The sequence below is a fragment of the Colossoma macropomum genome, unplaced genomic scaffold (genome assembly GCF_904425465.1).
Source record: "Colossoma macropomum unplaced genomic scaffold, Colossoma_macropomum, whole genome shotgun sequence".
NCBI lineage: Eukaryota > Metazoa > Chordata > Actinopteri > Characiformes > Serrasalmidae > Colossoma > Colossoma macropomum.
Genome location: NW_023494805.1, coordinates 13,359,150 through 13,383,890, shown reverse-complemented (window position 1 = coordinate 13,383,890; position 24,741 = coordinate 13,359,150). Strand labels below are relative to the sequence as shown.

Here is a 24,741-nt window from a genome sequence, read left to right as displayed (position 1 = left end):
TAAAAGCGCATGAGGAACAATAATATGTGGGCTTTTATTTTGAAGTGTTCCTTTTATGATTTATTTTGAAGCAGTCGCTGTGTTCACGCTGCTTACGCTGCTAACAGCTGACGGGACAGCGGAACTGGCTCGCTGCGTTTTCTCTCTCAAAACGCAATGTTTCAGCAGCGCTAAATAACTTTCAGCGACCACATCTCAGCTTTCACACAAACACAAACACAGCCTGGGTCTGAGAGTGCTTTGTCTGGTCGTGCAGGAGGAGGATGGCGGCCCGGCGCTGCTCTTCGCTGGCTCTTAGCGGAGGAGAGGTGTCGCTGTCTTTCAGAGACGAGCTGGCGGCCACCATCCACGGAGCGTTTGAAGTGGCTGTGGAAATCGCGGTGCTGGAGGTTTCCAAGCTGGTCAGCCAGGCGCTGGGGGACGTCCGAGAGCAGATGCAGGAGACCCTGAGGGAAAATAAATTCCTCAAATCTAGGCTGCAGTCGGCCGAGCTGGAGCTGGACGCGGTGCGGAAAGGCCCAACAGCAACAGAGAGCCTGCAGAGCGGTCAGCCTGAGAGTGGAGGAGGATTCACCCAGCATCAGAAAGTCGAGCAGCAGCAGCAACAGCAGGAGCCGAGCACGTCTCAGGAGGCCTCTGAGGAGACCTATGAGTGCGATGAGAGGGGCTCTGAGCAAATAGACGAGTCTTTCAGAGAAATCCGTGAAGATGGACGTGTCCGTGCACACGAGTTGAACCCAGACTCTAAAACAGTGTCTGTACAGTACCTTGATCCAGGTATGTTAAGAGGACAGCCAGGGTCGTTTACGAATATTTAGAGACCCTAACAAGGGGAGACCCCAGTTTACTCCAATGATAGTGTTTTGTAGACAAGAATACATTTTATAAGTTTGATTAATGCTAAAGAAAACATGATTAAGAAATGCCTTTAAACAACAAAATAGTCTCTGTTCTAGAGATAAAATGTTGCATTAACTAAAGTGTTATTTCTGTGGCATATGTAATATAATAAACCAGGGTCATTTCTGTGTGGAGTTTGCATGTTCTCCCCGTGTCTGCGTGGGTTTCCTCCGGGTACTCCGGTTTCCTCCCACAGTCCAAAAACATGCAGTCAAGCCAATTGGACATGCTAAAATTGCCCCTAGGTGTGAGTGTGTGTGTGAATGTGTGTATGTCTGTCTGCCCTGTGATGGACAGGCGACCTGTCCAGGGTGTATCCTGCCTTCCTCCCAATGACAGCTGGGATAGGCTTCAGCACCCCACCGCGACCCAGAAGGATAAGCGGTTTAGATGATGGATGGATGGATGTAATATAATAGAAGTATTATTAGTGAGTTTTCAGGCTGCTGTTCCTATTTGATTTCAAATGTTTGAGAACTGTGTATATTGTACTGTTTTAAATGAGCGCATTACCAGTTGCATCTGTCTTTATTGTGTGTCTCCTGTCTTCACAGGTCCACAGCATGATTCACTTGACACAGAGAAGCAGCAGAAACCAGAGCGCAGCCCAGACACTGAAAGTGAGCAGAATCAGTCTCCTGCTGTGCTTAAAGAGGAGCCGCTCCATGTGAAGGAGGAGAGTCTACAGTCAGAGCTGGATGATAGTTCTGGAGGTGACGCTGAGATTGGCTCCAGCTTTAATCCTGCCTCTGATGAGGAGTTTGGTCAAGACAGACTGGCTCTGGTTCAGTCTAAACTGCTGGAGGACTGGAGGCCAGATCCAGAGCAGCCACAAAGTGAGAAGATCAAGTCTGTTAATCCTGGACCCAGCCAAAGTCTTGGTAGGAGGACCTCATATGACAGTCTGATGTTTAGCTTGCTTTTACTTTAGAATGTTGGAAAATCATTATGCAAGGATGTTGTGCTAGCAAGTGGTGGGCAAAAGGATGTGTTCTCATTAATGTGGCAGACTACTTCTCAATACACTTTTTCTGAGATTGCGATTGGTTATCAGCACTGCATATAAAAAAAGATTAACAACATAACAAATCAAAATAAACGTAAGTAGAGAATAAGTATTTCTTATTTAGAAGTTGATATTTTAGCTAGTACTGATTAGCCAAAACAAGTATTGGATAACTACAAATAATTCTGGGCTGCCATGAGGAGAAGTTTGGAAAGAGTTAAACAAACACATTAACATCCACATACACTATATGGCCTAAAGTATGTGGACACCTGACCATCACCTATATGAGCCAATTGGACATGCTTTTCCAAAACCATGGGCATTAATATGGAGTTGCCCCTTTTTCCGTCTATAACAGCTTCCCCTTGTCTGAGAAGACATTCCACAAGATTTTGGAGTGTCTGTTGGAATTTGTGCCCATTCAGTCAAAAGAGCATTGGTGAGGTCAGGCACTAATGTGAACAAGAAGGCCTGGATCACAATCGACGTTCCAGCTCTTTCCCAGAGGTGTTCAGTGAGGTTTAGGTCAGGGCCACTGGAGTTCCTCCACACCAAAGTCATCAAACCATGTCTTTATGGACCTTGCTTTGTGCACAAGGGCACAGTCCTTCTGGAACAGAAATAGGCCTTCCCCAAACAGTTGCTACAACGTAGGAAGCTTAAACAATAGAATAACCATTTTTGGTGCTAAATAGAACCATTTTTAAAAAGGTTCTATATATAACTATATACAACATGTATTCCATCAATCTGGAGAACTATTTAAGCATGAAATGGTTCTATAATATGGTAGAACCATTTCCTTTGCTAAAGAACCCTTGAAGAACCGTTTTCTAAGTGTGTCTCCTCACATCCAGACCAAGGTTCGTCCATCTGACTGCCAGATAGTGAAGCGTGATTTCTTCGTTCCAGAAAGCACATTTTCCTACTCCAGAGTCCAGTGGCGGTGTGTTTTACACCAGTCCAGCCGACGCTTGGCTTTGTGCATACTGATTATGGACTTACATGCAGGTGGTCAGCCATGGAAAACCCATTTTATGAAGCTCCTGATGCACAGTTCCTGTGCTGATGCTGCTTCTAGAGGAGTTTGGAACACCATAGTGAGTGATGAAACACAGGATAGACAATTTTATGCGCTACATACTTCAGCACTTAGTGGCCCCACCCTGTGAGTTTGCATGGTCTACCATAACATGATTGAGCTGTTGTTGCTTCTACACACTTCCATTTCTCAATAATAGCACTTACAGTTGATTGGGTCAGATCTAGCAGGGCAGAAATTTTACAAAGTTGGCATCCTATGACAGTGGCATGTTTAAAGTTACTGAGATCTTCAGTGCAACCCATTCTACTGCCACTGTTTGTCTATGGAGATTGTGGGGCTATGTGCTTGTTTTTTACTCTTGTTTTCAATGGGTGTGACTAAAACACCTGAACTCAGTAATAAGGAGGATGTGTATATGTATTTGTCCACATACTTTTGGCCACCTAGTGTACATTGCTACTTATTATTGTTATTTGTATTTATTCTAATGTTATTGTTTTCCTCAGTAAATTAACACTTATTGTAAAAAATTAAAAATATTGTAAATATCATTTTAATAACATTTTCTCATGTTCCTGTTTGCCATATTGTCCACGCTTAATGCTAGCTTTGTAGCATCAATGATGAATGTAGTTACTTTTGGACTTATTTTGTTTTCTCTTCTTCAGAAGCTTCAGACATCATCCCCTCATCCGTTGGTGGTCATCCAGCCTTTTCTGCCTCTTTTGAGGGTCTCTTCCAGCCAGTAGACAGAACTCAACTTGCTCATCCTGCGCCTCAAAATTACACTGTCCACAACAGGACAAACGTTCATCCCAATCTGCACCTGTGTAAAATCTGTGGCCATTCATTCAGTCGGGCGAGTGATCTGCGTAGACACCATAGTCAACAGCACCGATCTAGGGCCTCTAACGCAGGGAAGACACCCAGTTCCGGAAGGCCAGCCAAGAAGCAGTTATTTCCACCGGGATGCAGCCCTTACCATTGCAACGAATGCGGCCGGGACTTTAACCGCATGGAGAACCTCAAGACACACTTACGGATACACACTGGAGAACGGCCTTACTCTTGCTCTGTGTGTGGGGTGCGGTTCCGGCACTCAGGGGCACTTACACGGCACTTCCGTATCCATACAGGAGAAAAGCCTTATGTTTGCGGACAGTGTGGGAAGCGTTTTCGGAACTGCGGTGGACTGCGCTTCCACCAGAAATCTCACAGTAGAGACAGACACATCTTTATGAATTGAGTTTAAGAATGAAGCAGTGTGGAGTTGTATGGTCTTTTTGGAATTAGTGTAGTGTGGCATAGGTTAAAGGGCTTATATCATGAAAAATAAAATATTCCTTTTTTTATATTTTATTTAATAAGAGTTTCATGTAGTATGTAAACATTGTCAAAGTTTTAGAATATACTGTACATGTCCTAGTCCGTACAGGCCATTTATGGAAACCAAGCTGCAAAAAGAGCTCATTTTGTATTCATTATGGATGTAATGTCACAACCATGAACACATGTACATATTGGTTACATTGAAGTGAGAGGGAGTGTTGTTACTACAGTCTGTAGCAGAGTTGTTGTAGGGCAAAACGATTAAACACTGTGTTGTTCCTGGCTGTCGGGAAGTAAATGTTTCACTGCAGCCTAAGTGAACATAGGGGAAAATGAAAATGCCACAAAATAGAATATAGGCCCTGTAAACATGCTTAGAAAGAAATGGTAAAATAAAAAAAAAACATTCTTCTGATTCCATTTATTTTCCGTATGCCATGTTATTCATATTTTAAGCATTTCATAGTTGTGGTGACAGCACTATAATTTTAGGTGAATCACCGTTTCCTTCTGAATGATTACATTTCAGGCGAAGCAGCAATTAAAAGTTTAAATCCAAGGCATGGGAATCAACACAATGTGTTAAAAAATGACAGCTATGAAGTGTGCTTTGAAAGCTTTTCTTGATGGAGAAGATGTTTTTGCTTCTTTCTTAGCTGGTTCCTGTGAAGGTTGCTGAAAAAATGTGCTCAATATCCATTGGCAACATCCAGGTAGACAGTTGGTTTGTATGACAAGAGTGCCAGACTGAAACTAAAGAGTGAGACAAAGTGCACGGCTGTGATTTGGCTGAAGTTTTTGTTTGTTTGTTTGTTTTTTTAAATATGATACTGGTTCTAATTTGATCATGGGCATCTTGATGAGTGCAGTGTTGGATCCTGCTATAAGTTAATTCACAATAAATGTGGTAAATTGTGAAAACTTAAAGTGCAGCATGTCTTGAGCCAGAATTTTTGCATTACAGTTAATGAGCTGAACTGATTCCAGATTAGAATGTTCCTGATCACAGTATCACATTGAAATGTCTCTGTGTTGCATCTGCTGTTTGGAATGATCGGAATCAGCTGAAACATACTTTTCCACGTGTGCTTGTCATGTAGATTTTCTCGCGATACATCCAACATACTACACCTGTGCTGTTTCCAGAAGCTTCATTTCAAGTCAAAATTCAAACTGTATGACACAAACCATTTATTTGTGTTTTGCTCGTCTTATTGGTTGAAAGTCAATAAAATAGAAAGATATAACTTTTTAGTGTTAAATTAACCTGTCAAATAATACAACCTGCAAATCTGATGGTGCTACACACACAAAGTACTGTGCAAATGTCAGAGATCACCCTTCATTATTTAATTTTTGGTGTCAGGACAAAAAAAACAAACCTCTCAACTACTAAATATAATATCAAATTGTTTAGTATCTAGTGTGTCCACTCTTTGCCTTTATTACAGCTTCCGTTCTTTTCACTTGCTTTCAGCTTTTTAAAGATTCTGCAGGGACATTTTTCCACACCTCCAAAGTTCAGTCATAGAAGTTGTATTTTTACATTCAGTGATGTTGATTTCTGGACTATGGAATGTTGAGTCCATTGTTCAGAGGACGCCTGCAGTTTCTTTATTTGACTTTCAGATTGTCTTCTTTGTTGTCTATTTCCTTTTCTCAGTAAGGGCTTCTTGACAGCTGCACATCCTTTCACGCTCATACATTCTCAGAAATGAAGGTATCAAACTGTCACTGGGGCAGTACCTAACTTGTCAGGGTACATCTCAGTACCTTTAATCAAGGAACATAATTGTACCATAAGCTGTATTGACTCCACACATCCCGTCTCGTCTTTTTATTTTATTGATCTGTTTTAAAACTTTAGGTTATGAAAAGGTACATACACATATTTTACCTGGGAAAAAATATTTAAGGTACACAATTGGATCTTAAAACCACTGTTATACCTTTGAGGGAACATTTACACTGTTTGTACCTTGATGAACGAAAATGTACCTGCGCAGAACCTTTATTTCTAACAGTGTAGCGTAGCGTCATCCACTTTATATAAGAACATACTCATAAACACAGTGTTCCAGCAGTCTTTGTCCATCGCTGCTCTTTGTACCATAAAAGCAAGTCAAATTAACTACTGAACCTTCCTGCTGGGGTAGACACACTCAGAACAGCAGGTAGTGAGCTTAAAGCTGTAATAGCAAACTATACCCCCGACAAACACGCATCTGTTTGGGCTTAAAATATTATCCACACAACACTAACTGAAATCCTGGTGTTTCCACTGTGTCATGATTTCAGCAGGAATGAATGAAGGCCTTATACGAGGCCTAATTCATTCAGGACAACATAAGCCACATAATATATAAGCATAGTGACTATAAGATGAGAGCTGTAGTGATTATTTAGTCTGGTGTAGGGCTGACTCTCAATATTTAAAACAGTTATGACACAGACAATGTACTTTCAATATTACTATAAAAAATTCAGTGTCAAATCTAGACTGCTGTCTGGTGGTTTACTTTACATTCTGTATGGGTATGAATGTCAGTGCTTCTTAAAATCTATATAATACTTAGACCTAAAGGGGAATTCCACCAGTTTTTAATTCAGAGTGGTTTGATGTGAAATGCTCTGTTGTAGATAAACTTAAGTCTGAATTGTTTACAGTGATGGTGATAGGAACCAGACAGCCAAAGCATTTAATTCCTCTAAAAGCTTCCTCAAAGAAAACAGAAAACACATTAAATAGTTAGGAATATGTGGCCTGATGTCTGAAGTTGTACGGTAGTTTTGAAATCAGATTTTGGCCTTCATTAACTTTAATCATTAATCATTAACTTTACGTACAAACACTCAGAAGACATTAAGTTCACTAAAAATATTTAGATATTTGTTATATTTGCAATCCTTTGGTTTCTTTCACTATAAAGAAATAAGAGTCTCTACAATGCACGATTTCACATCTTGGCATGCTGAATGACTTTGCTTACATCTCAATGATTGAATAATGTAGATATCTTGAAAAAAAAGTGGAATTCCCCTTTAAGATTTGTAAAAAAAAGATACTCATGCCATTTTATTTTTGTAAAACTATATTGTAGTATAGATGCACAGATATATCTTTTATATATAGTATTTATATAACAATTATACATTACACATTATACATTTTTATGGTTTATTTTTTCAAAGATGTTTTATAGCAATGTAGCACCTTTGACTTCTGTTTTTTGTTTAAAAAAAAAAACAAATTCTATTGTATTGTTCAGGAATCAGATTCAAAGTCAAATTAATGAAATTGGTATCAGTATCAAAAAATACCCAGTCCTAGTCTTATGTGTATGTACACATACATATAAGAGTAGGTGTAGATACAGAATTTGTGTTTAATTTGATGTATCATTTTTGTTCGCTATTGATCCCACTTATATATTCCCCCACCCAACACTCATAAGACTGACATGAATCTGTCACCCCACCAGGCTGTATTTAAGCCCCACTCCTCTCCCCCTCTGCCCTATTACTTCTCATCTCTTCCACTTCATCCCTCCAACTTCCTAAGGCAGGATGGACTGGATCTCCTATGGTAAAGTCTTTTTTCCTACTCGCTCTTGCTTTCTGTCTTATTCACCTTAAGCAAGTAGAGTTCTTTGAGTAGAAAGTATGAGGCTGAATTAAAAAACAAATATTTTATATTTTCAAAGTACTCAAAAATATTAGTGGACATCTCAATATTGTTGTATTTGAATATGCCAGCTACTGTTTACATTGCATGAACATTTTGCATGGAAGTCTCACTACATTGATGTACATTAAAGTTAAGAACATATTCTCCTTTTCCTGAAAGGTTACTATTTTAGAGTCATGAGGTTTTCTTACAGCAACGACATTATATAGTCGTATGCAAAAGTTTGGTCACCCCTGGTCAAATTACATGTTTTGTTGATTTTCTAAGTGAAAACAAATTAACACATCCTCTACAGAGAACACACTTCTGCACATTTTAATGCACAATTACTGTTTATTTGCTGAATTAAACAAGTTGGGAAAAAATAAAACAAAATGCAGTTAAACTTGGCAAATAAATAGAAATTATGCACTAAAATTTGCAGAAAAAGCCATAATTAAGTGTGTTCTCTGTAGCAGATGTGTAAACTTTTGCATATGTCTGTACATTACCGGTTTACTGTATGAGGACTACAGCGGAAATGGATTTTCCGACTACTTGTAGTTAGATTGAACACAAACTACTTTATCTGACCATCTGAGGAAGTGGGTGGTACATCTGTCACATTTGTCTATGTCATGTTTTGAAACTGAATGATTTCTCTTTATTTTTTGATCAGTGTTCCTGCAGAATTTATTGGAAAACAAAATCATATATTTTTTTTCCAGAGTCGGACAGTCTGGAGGTGCCCCCCCTCACCCCCACCAGCAAAGAGCTGCTTGGGCAGGCGCTCCATGCCACCTTCGCTGGCTTCACACAGGAGAGAAACCGCCTTCATTTCCCTCAGGGTACCTCAGTCAGCATTTTGAGCTGAAGCTGTCATCTTTCTTTTAAATAAACCCACAAAAACATGAGTTTTGTCCAAAAATTCTGAATGGGTTCCACGTAGCTTTGTAAATGTTAGAATTAAACAAGCTCTTGACTTTGAAGTGATTCCACACATTTAGGACTTTATTTCACCATTTGAAGTTCTTCTAACTTCACTTTAAAAAGGAGCTTCTAATACCAAACCGTGAAGTGAACCTTCTGTTTGTCTCCTTTGTTTGGTACAGACCCCCGGTTGTGGTCAGAATGGGAGGTCAGTTACTGGTTGGACTGGTGCCAGGCTGAGTTTGGTTTGAGAAATCTAAACTCAGAGTTGAGGAATATGCCTGGAAGCAAACTCTGCGCTCTGGACAGAGAGATGTTTCTGGAGCTGATTGCTGACTGCACTGCTGGAGAAATTCTATGGGAACATCTAGAAACTATGCATAAAGGTAAAGAGTCGCTCAAGTCTGTCTGAATGTGTGTCATACCAGTGCTGTGTTTTTATGTATCATAATAGTTTGAAAACAGCTGCATTGAGACTAGCAAAAACATTTATTATAGATTTACAGGAGTAGCCTACAGTGTCAGAACTAACAAAGGTGTGTTTTTGTATTTATTTGCTCAGCAAAACCCCAATATGAGAATAAATACAAATAGCATTAACACAATGAGCAGTGATTTTATGTATGTCAGTGTTTTAGCTCAACCCAAACTTTTGCATAGGACTATAATAATTCTAATCTTTTGTAGTTTTTACTGCCAAAAACATACTCACTGCTAAGATAAATTGTTTGCACAGTACTTTATATATGTGACCCAACAAAGGTATGATGTATGAGTGCATACAAACAAAGGTGTATGTGTGTGTTTTAGAGAGTGAATATGACCAGCCTGCCCCTCTGGTCCTCTATGCTTCATCTCCTCTTTGCCAGTCACAACTGAGTATAGGTAAATCATCAGTGCAAATGAATTCTGTCATAAATGTGCCATAAATTATTTATTACCATTTAATGAATGTTACATTTGATTAGAAATCATTTATTTTCCTGCAGGCACTAATTTTTTTTGTCGACATTCTTTCTTAGATAGCTATGCTGAGAGTAGTTCAGATAAAGAGACACCAAGCCAAACTGTGGAGAAGGTGCAGCTCCTCTCACTGGAACCCGTTAGTCCAGTACTTCAGAACTGCTCACAGATGAACCTGGAAGGATCCCTTCAGACACCCAGAGCCATCAGCAGCTCTCTGGCAGTTCAGAAGTATGGATAAAAATTGTGTTTTTGATTTGACTAAACACTTGAAAAAAGAAGGTTCTTCAAGTGTTCTTTAGTGAAGGCAATGGTTCTGTTTAGAACTATGAGTTTCACACACGCGTCCACTTGAATCTGGAGTGTGGAAACATGTTGGAGTGATTAATCACGCTTCACTACCTGGCAGTCTGATGGACAAATCTCAGTTTGGCAGATTTAAGTGCAACACACTTAAAAACAATGGTTCTTCAAAGGTTCTTTAGTGAAGGCAATGGTTCTATATAACATCACAAAGGGTTTTTCTATTGTTACAAGCTTGACATTATAACAGTAGAAGAATCCTTTTGGTGCCATATAGAACCAAAGAAGGCTTTTTTTCAGATTTACAGCTTACAGTTTCATTATTACAACATTACATCTAAAAACTCAGAGGACACGTGTAGGTTCACTGGTCAATTTGGATAGTAAATAAATGGCTATATTTGCATAGTAGACGCTGTGACCCCTGGTTCACCACTGCTGTAAAAAACTCCAAATGAACTTTGTTAGCATCTCAATGACTGGATTATGTAGAAATTTTAAAAAATGGTGGAATTCCCCTTTAAGACCAAATTTTTAAAGACTTTATGTCTATATCTCAAACAAAAGAATATAACATTTTGCACATTATCTATTGGACACAATGGCATTATTTCCCAAAAATATTAAGCACTTCTGAGATGCTCAGTTGGGAGGCCTTTATAATATTAATCCTAATAACTGTTTCCAGTCTTCCAGTGTTGTTGGTTTTATCTGCATCTTTATTTTGTCAGATTGTACTATTGAAGAGGAATCCCTGGACTGTGAAGAGCTGAGGGTAACCACGTCCACTGCATGGGTCGGCCCACCACCACTTGAGTTCCAGCAGGGGGAGGAGTCAGTGTGTAAAGAGCTCCTCCTTCATTCAGCTCACTCTCATATAACTTTTAAAGAATTTGTGAGGGAGCAAGGCAACTTGAGCAGCGCAGTGGTGCCAGCAGCTGTTCTAGCAGGATACACAGGTGTGACATTGAAACAGCTAGTAACAGTTCTACACTATTTCTTTGCATTCTTGCTCTGTCTGCTGAGTAGAATGGTCCTTTCTCTCAGGCACTCAGCAGAATGCTGTCCATGCTGTTTCTTATCCAACAGGAAGTGGACCCATTCAGCTCTGGCAGTTTCTGTTGGAGCTGCTCACAGATCGCAGCTGTCAGTCAGTCATCAGCTGGACAGGAGATGGATGGGAATTCAAACTGACAGACCCTGATGAGGTCAAGCTTTTAACACTATTAGTTCCCTGAGTAGCGTATCAAAAGTCCACAATACTGTATATTACAGATGAATTACTGGTATATTTACTTTATATACATTTTGTAGAACAAGCGCATTCTGTACATATCCTTTAAATGGCCCATATCATGGAAAACTGCATTTTCCTTGATTTATCATGTAATAGAGTTTGAAGTAGTTTGTAAACAAAGCTTTAAGACATTCAGTCAATATATAGCTGCGAAACTGCCTGCTTAGAGTTCAATATGGTGCATTTGATTTAATTAATTTAAAATTTTAAATCATGGCACATTTTAGATTTTATGTTTTTTTTCCAGCAAGTAAATAGAAATTGTGCCATATTTAAGTGAGGATGTGTTAATTTATTTTAATATATAAAATCAGCAAAACATGACATTTGACCAGGGATGTTCAAACTTTTGCATATGGTTGTCCATTCATTTCACATGTAAAGGTGTCAGCCAGTCAATACAGACATTGTTTAAATAAATCAGTCTTAAAAACATAGACTCAAATTAAACTTTGTTTAGTTCTAATGGATAAATAGAGGTTGTAAAATGCTTGTGCAAAAATGAATTTCGACTGTTTTTGGTACATAAATCCATTTAAATGTTATAAGTTGACTTAAAGGCAAAATATTAAATATGAACATGTATGCCTTCTATGAATAATTATATGTTTAGCAAGTAGGAGTTATTTGAAATGACCAATTTTATCTTAATCCATTTTCATGTTGTGTCACAGGTAGCTCAGCTGTGGGGCCGGCGTAAGAACAAGCCCAAGATGAATTATGAAAAGCTGAGTCGAGGATTGCGCTACTATTATGACAAAAACATCATCCACAAAACCGCCGGCAAACGCTACGTCTACCGATTTGTCTGCAACTTACAGGGCCTGTTGGGTTACGAGCCTGGGGAACTTCATGCCATGCTGGATGTGCCTTCTAATGCTAATGAAGGCTCTGAGTGATGAGGTCACCACTTGGACAGAGGAACTGCATGTAAGATTAAGAAAATAATGGTGCTCCTGGTACAGAATCTGCTGTTGTCATTTGTAATAACCTAGGCTTCTTGTGAGCAAATGTGTCACGGTGGGTGTTTACAGTTTGGAATGTGACCAAATTTGAGGTATTTTCAGATATACCAGCCAGAAAACAACTAAAAGAGCTACAGTGACATATGTTGGTTACAGAGTCTCATTTAAGGATTTAGACCAATTACTGAGCTCTTACAAAAGTTTGAAATTGCATTTATATGTAGAACTTTTGTATATAAAACCTAACCAATCATTTTAGTGTTAAAGATAGAGAAGATTGGTTCAAAATAGCTGTGAGTATTCATGATGGAATTCTGGATTCTCTATTTAGGTTGGTTATTTATTTATTCATTTATTTATTTATTTATTTGTTTATTCATTCATTCATTCATTCATTCACTCATTCATTTACTGTCAAAGACCAATAGAAATGGTCCAAAATGACTTGAAGTTAAATCTCTTTGCAAGAACTTTCTTTAAAAGGTAAGGGGTTTTGCCTTTTCTGGTAAAGGTAAGTCAATTAGTACATTAATATATTATATTATGTATTTGAAGAATGCAGCGGCACTGGTGTCTTAATGGGCGGATAACATGCTTTACACTGTAGCATTAAATAAAACTCGGCTGTTGGTTTTTTATTCGAATGAATAGTGCAGTTGTGTATGTGCAAATATGTGGTCAATGATTGTTCAGAAATAGTAAATAAAAACACTTTCCACTGTAACATGTGAAAGAAGCGGTATGGCGGAGAGTTGTGCTAATGGATTGTAAATGATGAGCACTCTGCTGCTCACCAGCCTGATCTTTACGCCTCTGTAATAATCAAGCTTGAGTGCAGGACAAACAAGCAGAGAGGAGGAGGGAGTGTGTGTTAGTGACTCATGGAAAGTTCTGGACAGAAATCATTAAGAATGAGTGTTTATCTGAAGGGACGTTAAACCTTGGAAATTGAGAGATATTACCCTACTTTTGCTATACTATTCAATAGTAAATGCATATTTAATTACATATTCAATGAAGTCATTATTGAATTATATTTATATTTGATTTGCATTCTGTATTGACAGCTTTGAGTCTGTTTTCCAGAGGGGAACTGTCCGGGCCTTGTAGGTCTTCAGAGAAGGCCTCAGATTTTGGTGAAGTAAAAATTGCTAAGTATAGTAGTAATGCTCTTTTTTAATTGTTATGCTTTAGTTGGAAACAAAAGGGTTCAATTCTTGAATTGGCCAATGGACAATGATCCAATCAGGATTTTTTTTTCTCTGTGGTGTCTAGGTACATACAGCCAAGCCACCTCTCTTAATGGTTATGATTTCAGGAGCTGAACTGAAGTCCTGACACGCCAGATCAACCACTGGTATAATTAGAAACTGACAGATGAATCAACCAATTGAAAATGTCACATTTGATTTACAATTTTGAGTGAAAAACATCACTCTAGAGCTGCATTCTAAAAGCTAGGCTGCAGCCAAGAAAGGTGGGTCCATGGAAACTGGGAATGACTTTTAAATGTCCATATTTCATCTAAAATGGGCCAATAAATATTAATGTGAATCGCTGTTAGGTTAGCGCTAACATACTAATAGTATCCCATAGGGGTGCTTATTTTCTCAGTTTGGACCAAGCTTTGATATTTATGGTGTGAACTGAAAGCCTAGCTCTAATGTTTAGTTAGCCTCTGATAAAAGCTCGCAAAAATGTAAAGGATGTTTTTTCATGTGGCACAACAAGAATATACAAACAACAGTAACTTTTAATAAAAAAAAGGTTAGTAAAATGCCGCATGTGTGTGGAGGGGTGGAAGGAAAGCTGGGGAAACACACACTGGGAGACATGGACACTGTTATTTTCTCTGAATCTCTCTGTCTCTTGCCCCTCACCCACTAGCTGTGATTTTCCACATGGCCAGAGCTCATGAGAGGGAAAGTGGCAGAAGTAATCCCAGCTCTCTTAAAAGTGCTATAAGTGGGTGTGTGCTCTTGCTCACCCTCTCTCTCTCTCTCTCTCTCTCTCTCTGTATCACACACACACAGTGTGTAAATTCATAAGGGGACGCTTGATTCACTCTCCATGAAGTCTTTAATCCAGAATATGTCAACTTGTCTAAAAGGTTAAAAGCTTTATTCATATATAGTGTAAACATCCTTCATTGGTAAAACACCAGCACATACTGACCAAAAAAGGAAGAGAGGTACCAGTAAGAAAATCACAACCTGCTCTGTTTACTACCTTACAGAAGCTGGAAATCACTGTTTTCAATCATATTCAGGGCTTGATTTGAGAGGATGCCATTCTCCCAGTCAAAAAATAAATAAATAAAAGGACAAAAACCATCACCTATGTGAAACAACCACCGGCTTTAACCTAGTTGCATTAATATGATATCATTTAAGATGCCTATTATCAATATTTTCATCCATACGTGACATTTACACACTACGAGAGTACCTACAGATAGTATTATTTAGAATTGGGGGCTCTAACTTATGCTATTGACTGTGTGATATAGCACTCACACTTGCTGTCAGGATTTCTAGGTTTGCGGTATTTTCCTGTCAGATTGAGCTAGTTAGAAAGTGCAGTCCAGGAGAAAATTAAAGTTTCAGCTTCTGTTGGATGGCTTTCAAGCAAATTTAGGACTGGCGATTCTAGCTGGACCTGGCAACCCTGCCCACAGTAAAGTACGCTAAAATTCTGAAAGATCTGTGGACTGTCTAATGACAAATAGTAGGTGATGCTAACTGACCACAGCAGAGCTTACAAAGGTGATATGATTCAAAATCTCAAAGATCGAAACACTGTGTGTATCTTCAAATACATTTTTTCCTGCCCTCTCCCCCACTGTAAATTCAACCCACCATCGTCCAAGAACATTTTTACCACTGGTAACATTCACCACTTTTGTGGCAGCTACATGTGATGCTAGTGCTCTGTACATTCATTTTGTAGGAAGCTGTCAAAAATGAAGAAATTACAATAAATAGATAATTACAGTACATTATTTATCAGTTAAAAACTTCTTGCTGTTCCCCCAAAGCTTAACATATTTAATAAAACAGCTGAAATACTTTCTGGTTAGTTTGCAACTTTACAGTTTAGTTATTAGAGATTAAAATAGTTTGGGCACCCCTGGTCAAATGACATTGTTTTGACTGCAAATAAGGTCCTCCACAGAGAACACACTCCTGCACATTATAATGCATAATTACTGTTTATTTGACGAATTCAATTTATCATATCTGAAAACAAACATAAAATGTGGCCTGTGCAAAAGTCATGATACATTTTATATTTTATGCATTTTTTTTTTCAAATATAGAAATTGTGCACTAAAATTTTAAGAAGTTTGTTCCATGTAGTAGATGCAATAACTTGTTTTCATTTAGAAAATTAATAAAACATGTAATTTGACTGGGGTGTTGAAACTTTTTGCATAAGACTGTAACAAGAGTTATTAATATGACAAGTGCTTCCAAACATTTAAAGTGTAATGTCCTTCTAATAACTCATCTGGACATCAGATGATTCCATAGTATACAGAACCTTCTATAGATTGTATTTATGTGATGAATTTCTGGCGTTCTGCTCTGGGTTTCTTACAGGCTGGACTCTGGTAGGGATCTTCTCTCTTTGCACATTCTGTTTCACTGTCCAGGCAGATGTAGCAGAAGCGATGAAAGCATTCAGGGCACAAAACAAATTTACAGTCCGGCTGGGGTGTGATGAGTGTGTAGCACTGAGGACAAGCCCGAAACACAGGGCAGCCCAGAACTGAACTGCCAGCATCCGTCACAGTCTCACATGCCAGCAGGGTGGCCACTACATGACAGGATCGGTTGCTGCACTGACCGGAGCTGGCAGCGTTAGGGAAGACCCACGGGGCGAGACAGGACCAGCAGAAGTGATGAGTGTGAGGACAGTGCACACAGCTGGAGTAAGGGCAGGGGCGCCGAGCACTGTCCATAGGGCGACGCAGGATACTCAAACAAACTGGACACTGCAGTAGAGAGAAGTTATGATCATAAGTAGTAAAAAATACAGAGATTCTGCATAATATGCTACATTTACTGAAATTAGATGGTTGTACATTTTTGCTTTCAAAAAAGTTTCACAATGAATACAACTCCTAAGGGATAAAGACAGTAGTATCCATATTTGGTGCTCCACAGCTCACTCACCTTGAACAAGTCTACTCTACACAAATTTTACAACAAATAAAAAATCTCACATCTTCCAACTGTCTTTGGAGATTTTTAAAGAGCCCAAAAAAATGGAGAATGCATACTAGATATTTAGAGTCACGCAATACCCAACTTGGAATGGAACTTGATATTTGATTGATATTTTTAATTAATGTAATCAAATAGATTAACTAGGATACTGTTGGCTTTCTGCGTGTGAAATGTTGTGACTCTGTGTTGAGCTGATAGTGAGCAATGAGGGGTGAAATGGAAAGTGTGAGAACCCCCTTTCATTAAAAACAATTCACACCCTCCACAAAGAAATGCATGCCAAGAAAAAAACAAACAGCACAACTGCAGCTTTCTTGATACCAAAAAATGTGCACAACTTCCTAAATAAAACAGCTTTTAAAAGTGTAATTTGTAAGATGTTTAGTTTAAAACATTCCAAAATGAACTAAATTGTCACCAGAATGTGAAGAAATAGCAGTTTTGTCAAAGATGTCTATGTATTGTGTTGCATGTATTGTGTTGCAGAGATATCTACTAATGTTAGCATGCTAACCAGCTAGCCCCAGCCCTCTTGGTACCTCAAGAGGCGATAATGAGTCACTGCAGAGTCGAGTCTCCTATCAGTCCAACATGAGAGGATGAAGAACTAGCACTGCCCCAAGGGCATATTCTAACCTCTTGTCAATCAGGTTGAAGGTATAACACCCCTTGGTAGACCATTATAGGACACAAAGCCAATGAAAAGAATAGTAAACCTATAAGGACTTTGAGTAAATGCAATGACGGCTGAAGTGAAGAGAAAAGAAGTGTCATAAAAAGAAGCAAAACAAGAGTTATCATTGGCATTGCTTTCCACAACTGGAGACAGCTCTTGGAGAGTAAAAGGATGAAGTTTGAACTCGCAACATTTCTTCTAGACTGGATAGTAAACAGGGGAGGAGTGATAAGGGAGGGTGATATGTTGCCCCTTATTTGTTTGGAGTGTGGAGTATGAATTTGACAGGTTGCAGCATAATACATATTGCTCCTTTAAACACAACAAAGCTTACAAATGTTGACATGAAAATTTAGTTCGCTTCTGATTTTGTAAATACATACACATTTCTATCGAAATATATTCCACCACAGTTCTACAGACAGGCCTCCAAATCAGGTGGAAATTTCACTTTAAAAAAGTGAAAAGTGGTTTAACCAGCATACACTATACTGCACCCATAAGCATTTAAACAGTCTAAAAAAGAGAAAAATCTCTTCAACAGTAATTCATACAGGAGCTATGTTGTAAAATGTTGTTACAGCATAATCATGCTAGAGAATGTGAAGTGCTGGCATTTTTAATCGAACTTGAAAGGTGCAGTAGTATAGATGCACTGAGATTTATATCCATGCATCATTATTTTTGTTTGTGTTGAGAACAAAAACACAACAGGCCTGAAAGTAGTTGAGGAGGCAGGAAATTAAAGTATGTGCTGCTCACAACCTTTTCCATTTTCTGTGCTAGTCATCAACCCAAAATGGACATGTTCCAGAATGGATTATGACTCTAATCAAGCTAGATCTCATACAATGTAATCTTAGCTTTAAATAACTTCTTCTTCCAGACTGAGTGGAACCTGCTGTGACCTTGCTATGAGACCACCTGCTATGGCAGGAATGGCGCCCTTTCACAAACAGATGTGTCAACCGTTTTTAGAACACACTGCTTACAACACATTTTCAGCCTTTTATGTAGCCCCAGTACACACAATGGACACAAATGATGATGTAACCTTTTAAAAGGTGAATACACATGAAGTAACTTCAGTATTTATCTGTGCCTATTTGGAAATACACTTGAGACATGCCTGTTTTATTTAAACTCTGCAAGTATTGTAGTAATATTCTTATTTCATTGATAAGTTTTGACTGAAAAGAAAAATTAAAATCTTGAAAATTGTCCTTTGGGGGATTTCTTTTCTAGGAAGATGCAGTGAAGAAGCTCACCCATTACTTAGGAGTTCAGGAGCTGAATTGAAGGACCTACATGTCAAATCATCCATTAACATAATTTGAAATTGACAATGAAATCAACCAACCACATTTTGATTTCCAATGGGACCAATTTTGTGAAAGAAAAACCTCTAGGCACATTTGGAAGTCTTAGATACGTCACTGAGTGTAAGTGGTAGCCTGAGCAATGCATTTCAGTCAGTTATTTGAAATGGAAAACATTGGCTACTCTGTGTCAGGACTTTTTCATGAAAAAGTCTACAAAAAAACTGCTTGTTATCTCTGTTACAAGCTTCAAACAAAACATAGAATGTTTTTTACAAGCTTTAAATGTCCATGTTTAATCTAGAACAGCCAAAATATGTTTGATATGTATGAACTTTAGTGTTATCATACTACTAGAATCCCACTAACAGCTTTTTGATCATGTTTTGACATTTATGGCTGAAACTGAAGGCCTAGCTCTAATAGTCACAGTTCGCCACTGATTGGGTAATCTGTCAAATACTAAAAGTGACACAAAAATCTAGTGTAAATCTTTCTCCACTACAAAACAGAAGGAGCAGGTCATGTTCGTAGGAATAAACTGAACTTTACAGAACTGTGTTTTGTTCATGCTGGATATCATTGGTGCCTCAGTTCTCAGTAGGAGCTTAATTCATTTAGTACAAGAAAATAAATCAATAGAAATTTGAATTAAAGCCATTTAACACATTCTCTTTATGTGAGAGCACTCTGTGTGTGATTCATAAGCACAGGACTAAAAGCCTCCTTGAGGCTACAATCTCTGCTGTCTTTATGTGAGGCAGTGGGGGGTATCTGCATATTAAGTCACGCATCAGCCAACATTACACACACATTTAGCATGTATGAATAAAACATCTGTCTTCACACCACTGATATTAGTCATGCATCCAGGCCTAGAGATAATGTGGTGGAGCTCAGTTAAAGTCAGCACTGTATTAACACCACCACAATAGCTTATCTTTTCAGTTTTGTACAGAGCGTAGAGCATTTCACAATGATATCCAATCAACTCTGTCTCAAAAAGTCAATGTTTCCTATGAATAGTTTCTTATGTCCTAAGTGATGGAGGGATGTCTCCTTTTAATCAGTTTGAAATGGGTTTTTGTAGATAAGATAAACAATGTAGCTCAGTAACTCACCTTCTTGTAAATGTCAGGCAGGTCCTGTATGATGCGGTTGACCTGTGTGTCCAGAATCACAGTCTGAGCCTGAGAGAGCTGGAGCTGACCTCTGACCTGAGACCAGCTCCACTCTTCCTCGCACACTGGACAACTGAAGTCTAGGTTTTTCTAAAAGGAAAAACGAAGACAGGAAAGTAATGATTCATCCCAATATCAAATGTACATAATGTTCCACTTATCCCAAATCTACCAATACATCTTCAGATATTGCACTGGAACAAAACTAAAATGATGTGAGACTGTATATGTTTTAGAAAGAAGTATAGACTAAATACAGTCTTCAAGATGCCTGTTACTGCTGCTTTTAGCTATTCAACATATATTTTGTTCATTTTCATAAATTACTCTATGAATTACAGTATGTATTTCAAAAATGACAGTATCAGAAACCATTTAAGCAAGTTTACTTGAGATTACTTAACAATTCAATGCAGCTTGAGGCTAGTTTGTCATTATTTAGCCATGTAGTTTACGTGATGTAATATGTCCATTTTTTAAGATTTTTATCTTTCTACACAATTTGATCTTTTCCATTTTATAAAAAGTTCATAGAAATGCTCCAAAATGGCTTGGAATAAAATCTTTTTACATTGAAAGTAAGGAATGTATTTGCCCTGTCCTGTAAAGTTACCATTTTGGAGATACATGTTTTTCTGCACACATACATTCACACTCACTTTCTTTAGGCACTGATTTGCCATATAAATGAGACTTGAGGATTTGACGATATGTCCACATGGGCTCTGTGGATGGACACCAGCTCCTGGACACACAGCCAAAATTAAGACACAAACATTACATAACCTCTCACTATGTTCATTTGCTAAATGTAGAGGTAACTTTGTAAGGAAACACTCTTTTACAGGGTAAAGATTAGAATATGTGTTTCTTTTAGGATCTAAAATGGTACATTTTTCTAGAGTACTTTTTTTCTTTGTATACATGTCCAACCTCATTTAAATGCTATTAGCTGATTAAGGTAACCTGATGTAAAAATGTAATAGGGAGGAAAATCTAATACTCCCTCTTTTCAAGGGAGTCCTTGCTAAAAGGATAATATCCATAGATGCATTTGTCCTCATGTAGTCAGAGATGACATGGTTGATTCTTTGTACACTTTAAATGACCCACATCAATTAAAATTTTCTCTTGCTTTTTTTAAATAAAGGAGCTTGAAGTCATATGTAAACACTGATAGGAGTTCAAAACATACCATTCACTAACTAGTCCACATATGGAAACTGTGCAGCAGTCTGTTTAAATTTGTTGTTTCACTCATGTCATTAGATTAATTAATTATATCCACTTATATAAAGTGGCTGGTCAATGTATTTGAAGTGAATCTCAGCTCCTTTAACATTCCTGTATGATACATGTAATTAACAATTAATAATGACCTGGCAAACTAATAAGTAGAAAACTGTCACAACTTGTGACAACTTTGTGACAGTAGGTCATTTTGTGCTTCTGCTCCATCTAGTTGCAGGCATGCTGCTGGAATGTTAAAACAAAAACACACTATCATTGCATCTCCAAGCCTGGCAGTTACACCCAATCATCTGCCACCTGGGGAAATTCCTTCAGTTTCAAAAGGTGACAAACACATCACATACGCCACATTTTCACTTTTACTTCAAGTTTTTACATTGAAAAACTCTAAATATAATCTTTTATTAACAAAGGACGTCAACTACTTATCATTTTGAAAGACTTGTCTTTTACTACATCAGTAAAAACCAAATGAATGACAAACTTAGATGCTTACCTTTTTGTCCTAAACTATCTGAACTAGGACCTGTCTTCTCCTCTACTTGTTGAGTAGCAGCATTATGATCACGTCGATGTCCCACACGTTTATTTCTCAGTTTCTCTCTTAAAACATTCTGTGTCTTTTTAAATACCGTAGATATTTTCTCCATTTTCTCTGAGCTCCTCAGTCGAGACAAACTTGAATGGTTAAATGGAAAACAGTACCGCCCCTAAAGAGGCTGAAGTGAAAATAAAAGTCACACGCACCCACAGTTCTTACTCAACAGATGAAGTACATGAAACTTTCCTTTATTCATACAAATATCATGTTCCAGTTTACCTTAGTTTCTCAGCAACTGTGTTCTTAATAATGTTTATTTGAAATATGAAGGTAAAGCAAAGACTGGATTATTGTAACATAAAATATTTTCAGATTAGAATGTGAATACTATGTGTGTGTGTGTGCGCATGTGTATGTATGTGTCACTGCTGTTTCTGTTTTTCCCACTGCTCTGGCGTCAAGGTCTTCTGCTCAAAAGCATGTATCTCTTTCAGTTCATTAGCAAGGCAAGTGTTCACCATCCTAAAGAACAAACACATACACAAGGTCAGTGAGTAATTTAGTCTAGTAACCCAGGCTTATTACATCCGGCTTACGTAATCTGGTATTCAGTATTTTTTATTATTAGTACAGTTATTCGTACATTTTTGGGCATTTTTTTCCAATTTTCTCCCAATTTAAGTCTCCCCCAGTCACACAATACTGACAACACTGGGGGATGTGAAGGCTGGCATAAGCTTCCTTTGAGTCAGGTGAAGCCAACCACCACACCTGTTTGAACTGCCTCACTGGACAGTTTAGCACACTCGGAGGAGAATGCTAACTGCTTATTCTGTTACATTAGCCAACAGATGTCTGCAACGGCTAGCATCATGCTACATGATGAGGGGAGAGGGAGGACCATATGACCCACCCAGTATGTTCTCTTTGACTCACGGCCACAGATGGCTGTGGCATCGCCAGGGATTGAACTTGCGATCTCCCAATGACACAGCCAATACTTAAGACAGCTTTGCCAGACTGAGCCCATTCTTGACTCACACAAGTGAAAAATGGTACCCTGGAGTTGCCGACAAGCATCCATAACAAATTGCCTTTGTATTCTTGTATTCTAAGTCTCTCATCCATGAATGACCATCTATAGGTCCATGATCAGCGTTTTAGCCCTTCACATCTCTATCCTTTTCTAAACAGCTCTCTATGAGCTGGAAAACATGAATGCATAGTGGATATTTACTCACTTTGATGTATGACATTTGTTAGCTCATTTCTGGTAAGACATTGTAGACGTATTTGTACACCTACTCAAAAGGAAAAAAGAGTGGGCGACAGAAACCGCAAATAACAGCAGCTCAATTTATAAACTATACTTCCCTTTGATGAACGCTCATTTATAAGGTTTCATACTCCTTCTGCACACACTCAGGAAACCCAAACTTCTTGTCTTGGAGGGCCAAAGTGTAATGTTTAAGGTGGGTCAAAAGCCAGAAAGGCAAAACAGTATACAAATAAAGAAGGTAGGTAGGTTTCAATTTGAGCCTTTATGTATTTTGCAATAGTACGCTAAATTTTGTTACTGAAATACAATAATTACAAATTTAAAAGATAAATTGATATTTACTGCATAAAAATTATATAGTACAAAAATGTTTGTCCCCTCATTGGGTGATGGGGTGGGATCAGGGTTAATTTTTGCAGGCCAAATAAAACATCCTAATGGGCCAACTTAGGCCTGTAGGCCAAACTTCAGGCAGCACTACTCTAAATTATACATTTTTTGAGAATTCTTTTGTTCTTGCTGTCAGACATAATTGTGATTTCTGAACACGTAGTACATATTTCCAACATTTATGGAAACAATATTGAGGTCTATGCCCTGTGCCCATTGTTATACAACTGATCGCTGTTCCCAGCTATATTCTCCAACATCTTACCTGTGCCTCTGCAACAGTGGTTTTCCTTCAAACTGAGGGGAAACTACAAGGACCTTAAAACTAGCAGCACATCTGTTTGGAGAAGTGTCTTCTACTTCCTAAGGCAGAAATGAGCATATATAAACACAGAGCAAAGACGCAGTGCTGTACGCTCATAAAACAGATGGTTCTTCAGGGGTTCTTTAGTAAAGGGAATGGTCCTATTTAGAACCATGAGTTCATTTCATGCTGGCTGTGGTTCTAAATAGAAACATTTTTCAGATTGATAGAGAATGTGTTGTATAAGGTTCTATAGAACTTTTCTGAAAATGGTTCTACATAGCACCAAAAAGGGTTTTTATTATTGTTCTGATGACAAGCTAGTAACAATAGAAGAACGCTTCTTGGTGTTATACAGAACTGTTTTCAAAAAGTTTCTGTATACAACCTTGCACAACACATTCTCCATTCTCCATCAATCTGAAGAATCATTTCACCATGCAAAGAACCATTTAAGCATGAAATGGTTCCATACAGAACTAAGTAGAACCATTTCATTTACTAAAGAGCCCTTAAAGAGCCATCTTTTTTAAAGTGCACATGAGTAACGTCACAGTCTGATGGTAGGACCATGATCACTATTCTCGCTGATACAGTCAGCAGTTGTAGTCCCTCACGTACCACGTGTACTGCACCAATTTCGGCGATCAGTTTTTCACGAATGAGCTCTGTGGTGATCGCCATCTCCGTCTAAACAGCTCGCGCTTTGTTTACAGCTCCTCTTCACTGAGCAGAGAGAGATAATTTAGCATGAAAAGCTTCAGCAGGAATTTTCAGCCCAAGTGCCGGGTGACCTAAGGAGGCGGGCACTTGAGTGAAAATATCCAATGAACGCGTTGGAAATCGATACGACCACGCCCTCATACATATCGACGGCCAATCAGATTGAGAGCTGTGCATTCGCGAGAGCGAACAAGGGTCCTTATCTGGTCCTTATAGCCGAGCCAGTTCATGAGGAGCCTGGCCACTTCCTATTCCCCCCGATATCAAAAACAGGATTTCTAAACAGCAGAGGGCGCCCGCGAGCGAGTCCTCAATGAATGGGAACAAATGGAGCTCAACGGCTAAAAACGAGAAGTTAACATAGTTTCTAATCACTCGCCCAGAACATTTCTTTAATTTTAGAAATTTATTTAAAAATTCTTTAAAAAACCAAAGAA

The 24,741-nt window shown here is 38.4% G+C and overlaps 4 protein-coding genes across 7 annotated transcripts; 2 read left to right on the top strand and 2 right to left on the bottom strand.

Moving 5' to 3' along the window:
- Positions 1-92: 92 nt before the first annotated feature.
- On the top strand, positions 93-5,210 carry LOC118826630 (zinc finger protein 436-like). Of its 2 annotated transcripts, none has more exons than XM_036597654.1 (3): positions 93-777; positions 1,455-1,781; positions 3,626-5,210. In XM_036597654.1, exons 1-3 carry the CDS (start codon positions 264-266, stop codon positions 4,198-4,200), a joined length of 1,416 nt encoding a protein of 471 aa, XP_036453547.1. In that variant the 5' UTR covers positions 93-263; the 3' UTR covers positions 4,201-5,210. The 2 variants fall into 2 exon arrangements, with proteins under 2 accessions (XP_036453547.1, XP_036453546.1); XM_036597653.1 differs by having other exon boundaries at positions 3,623-5,210.
- A 2,640-nt stretch (positions 5,211-7,850) lies between these two features.
- Positions 7,851-12,342, top strand: LOC118826150 (protein C-ets-1-like). The gene is made up of 6 exons (XM_036597038.1): positions 7,851-7,869; positions 8,679-8,798; positions 9,063-9,266; positions 10,878-11,105; positions 11,236-11,354; positions 12,118-12,342. The coding sequence occupies exons 1-6, from the start codon at positions 7,851-7,853 to the stop codon at positions 12,340-12,342; spliced, it is 915 nt and encodes a 304-aa protein (XP_036452931.1).
- Positions 12,343-15,719: 3,377 nt separating this feature from the next.
- LOC118826537 lies at positions 15,720-21,749 on the bottom strand. Of its 3 annotated transcripts, none has more exons than XM_036597527.1 (4): positions 21,564-21,749; positions 20,476-20,561; positions 19,757-19,906; positions 15,720-16,405 (listed from the first exon to the last, which is right to left on the bottom strand). In XM_036597527.1, exons 1-4 carry the CDS (start codon positions 21,715-21,717, stop codon positions 15,968-15,970), a joined length of 828 nt encoding a protein of 275 aa, XP_036453420.1. In that variant the 5' UTR covers positions 21,718-21,749; the 3' UTR covers positions 15,720-15,967. The 3 variants fall into 3 exon arrangements, with proteins under 3 accessions (XP_036453420.1, XP_036453421.1, XP_036453418.1); XM_036597528.1 differs by having other exon boundaries at positions 20,476-20,558; XM_036597525.1 differs by having other exon boundaries at positions 20,476-21,672.
- A 71-nt stretch (positions 21,750-21,820) lies between these two features.
- Positions 21,821-24,403, bottom strand: zgc:112271 (uncharacterized protein LOC553698 homolog). Its single transcript, XM_036597529.1, has 3 exons — positions 24,203-24,403; positions 23,543-23,640; positions 21,821-22,130 (listed from the first exon to the last, which is right to left on the bottom strand). The coding sequence occupies exons 1-3, from the start codon at positions 24,263-24,265 to the stop codon at positions 22,031-22,033; spliced, it is 261 nt and encodes an 86-aa protein (XP_036453422.1). The 5' UTR covers positions 24,266-24,403; the 3' UTR covers positions 21,821-22,030.
- Positions 24,404-24,741: the final 338 nt, after the last annotated feature.

Excerpts from the sequence above, each read along its gene's own strand:
- LOC118826630 (XM_036597653.1), top strand. The coding sequence starts at position 264 with ATGGCGGCCCGGCGCTGCTCTTCGCTGGCTCTTAGCGGAGGAGAGGTG. Across the intron at positions 778-1,454 it reads TGTACAGTACCTTGATCCAG|GTCCACAGCATGATTCACTT; the intron begins GTATGTTAAGAG and ends CTGTCTTCACAG. Across the intron at positions 1,782-3,622 it reads TGGACCCAGCCAAAGTCTTG|AAGCTTCAGACATCATCCCC; the intron begins GTAGGAGGACCT and ends TCTCTTCTTCAG.
- LOC118826150 (XM_036597038.1), top strand. Across the intron at positions 11,106-11,235 it reads TGTTCTAGCAGGATACACAG|GAAGTGGACCCATTCAGCTC; the intron begins GTGTGACATTGA and ends CTTATCCAACAG. Across the intron at positions 11,355-12,117 it reads AACTGACAGACCCTGATGAG|GTAGCTCAGCTGTGGGGCCG; the intron begins GTCAAGCTTTTA and ends GTTGTGTCACAG.
- LOC118826537 (XM_036597525.1), bottom strand. The coding sequence starts at position 20,754 with ATGAGGTTGGACATGTATACAAAGAAAAAAAGTACTCTAGAAAAATGT. Across the intron at positions 19,907-20,475 it reads CAAATCAGTGCCTAAAGAAA|AAAAACCTAGACTTCAGTTG; the intron begins GTGAGTGTGAAT and ends TTTTCCTTTTAG. Across the intron at positions 16,406-19,756 it reads TGCCTGACATTTACAAGAAG|TGTCCAGTTTGTTTGAGTAT; the intron begins GTGAGTTACTGA and ends TCTCTACTGCAG.
- zgc:112271 (XM_036597529.1), bottom strand. The coding sequence starts at position 24,265 with ATGGCGATCACCACAGAGCTCATTCGTGAAAAACTGATCGCCGAAATT. Across the intron at positions 23,641-24,202 it reads AAATTGGTGCAGTACACGTG|GAAGTAGAAGACACTTCTCC; the intron begins GTACGTGAGGGA and ends TTTCTGCCTTAG. Across the intron at positions 22,131-23,542 it reads CCACTGTTGCAGAGGCACAG|GATGGTGAACACTTGCCTTG; the intron begins GTAAGATGTTGG and ends TTTGTTCTTTAG.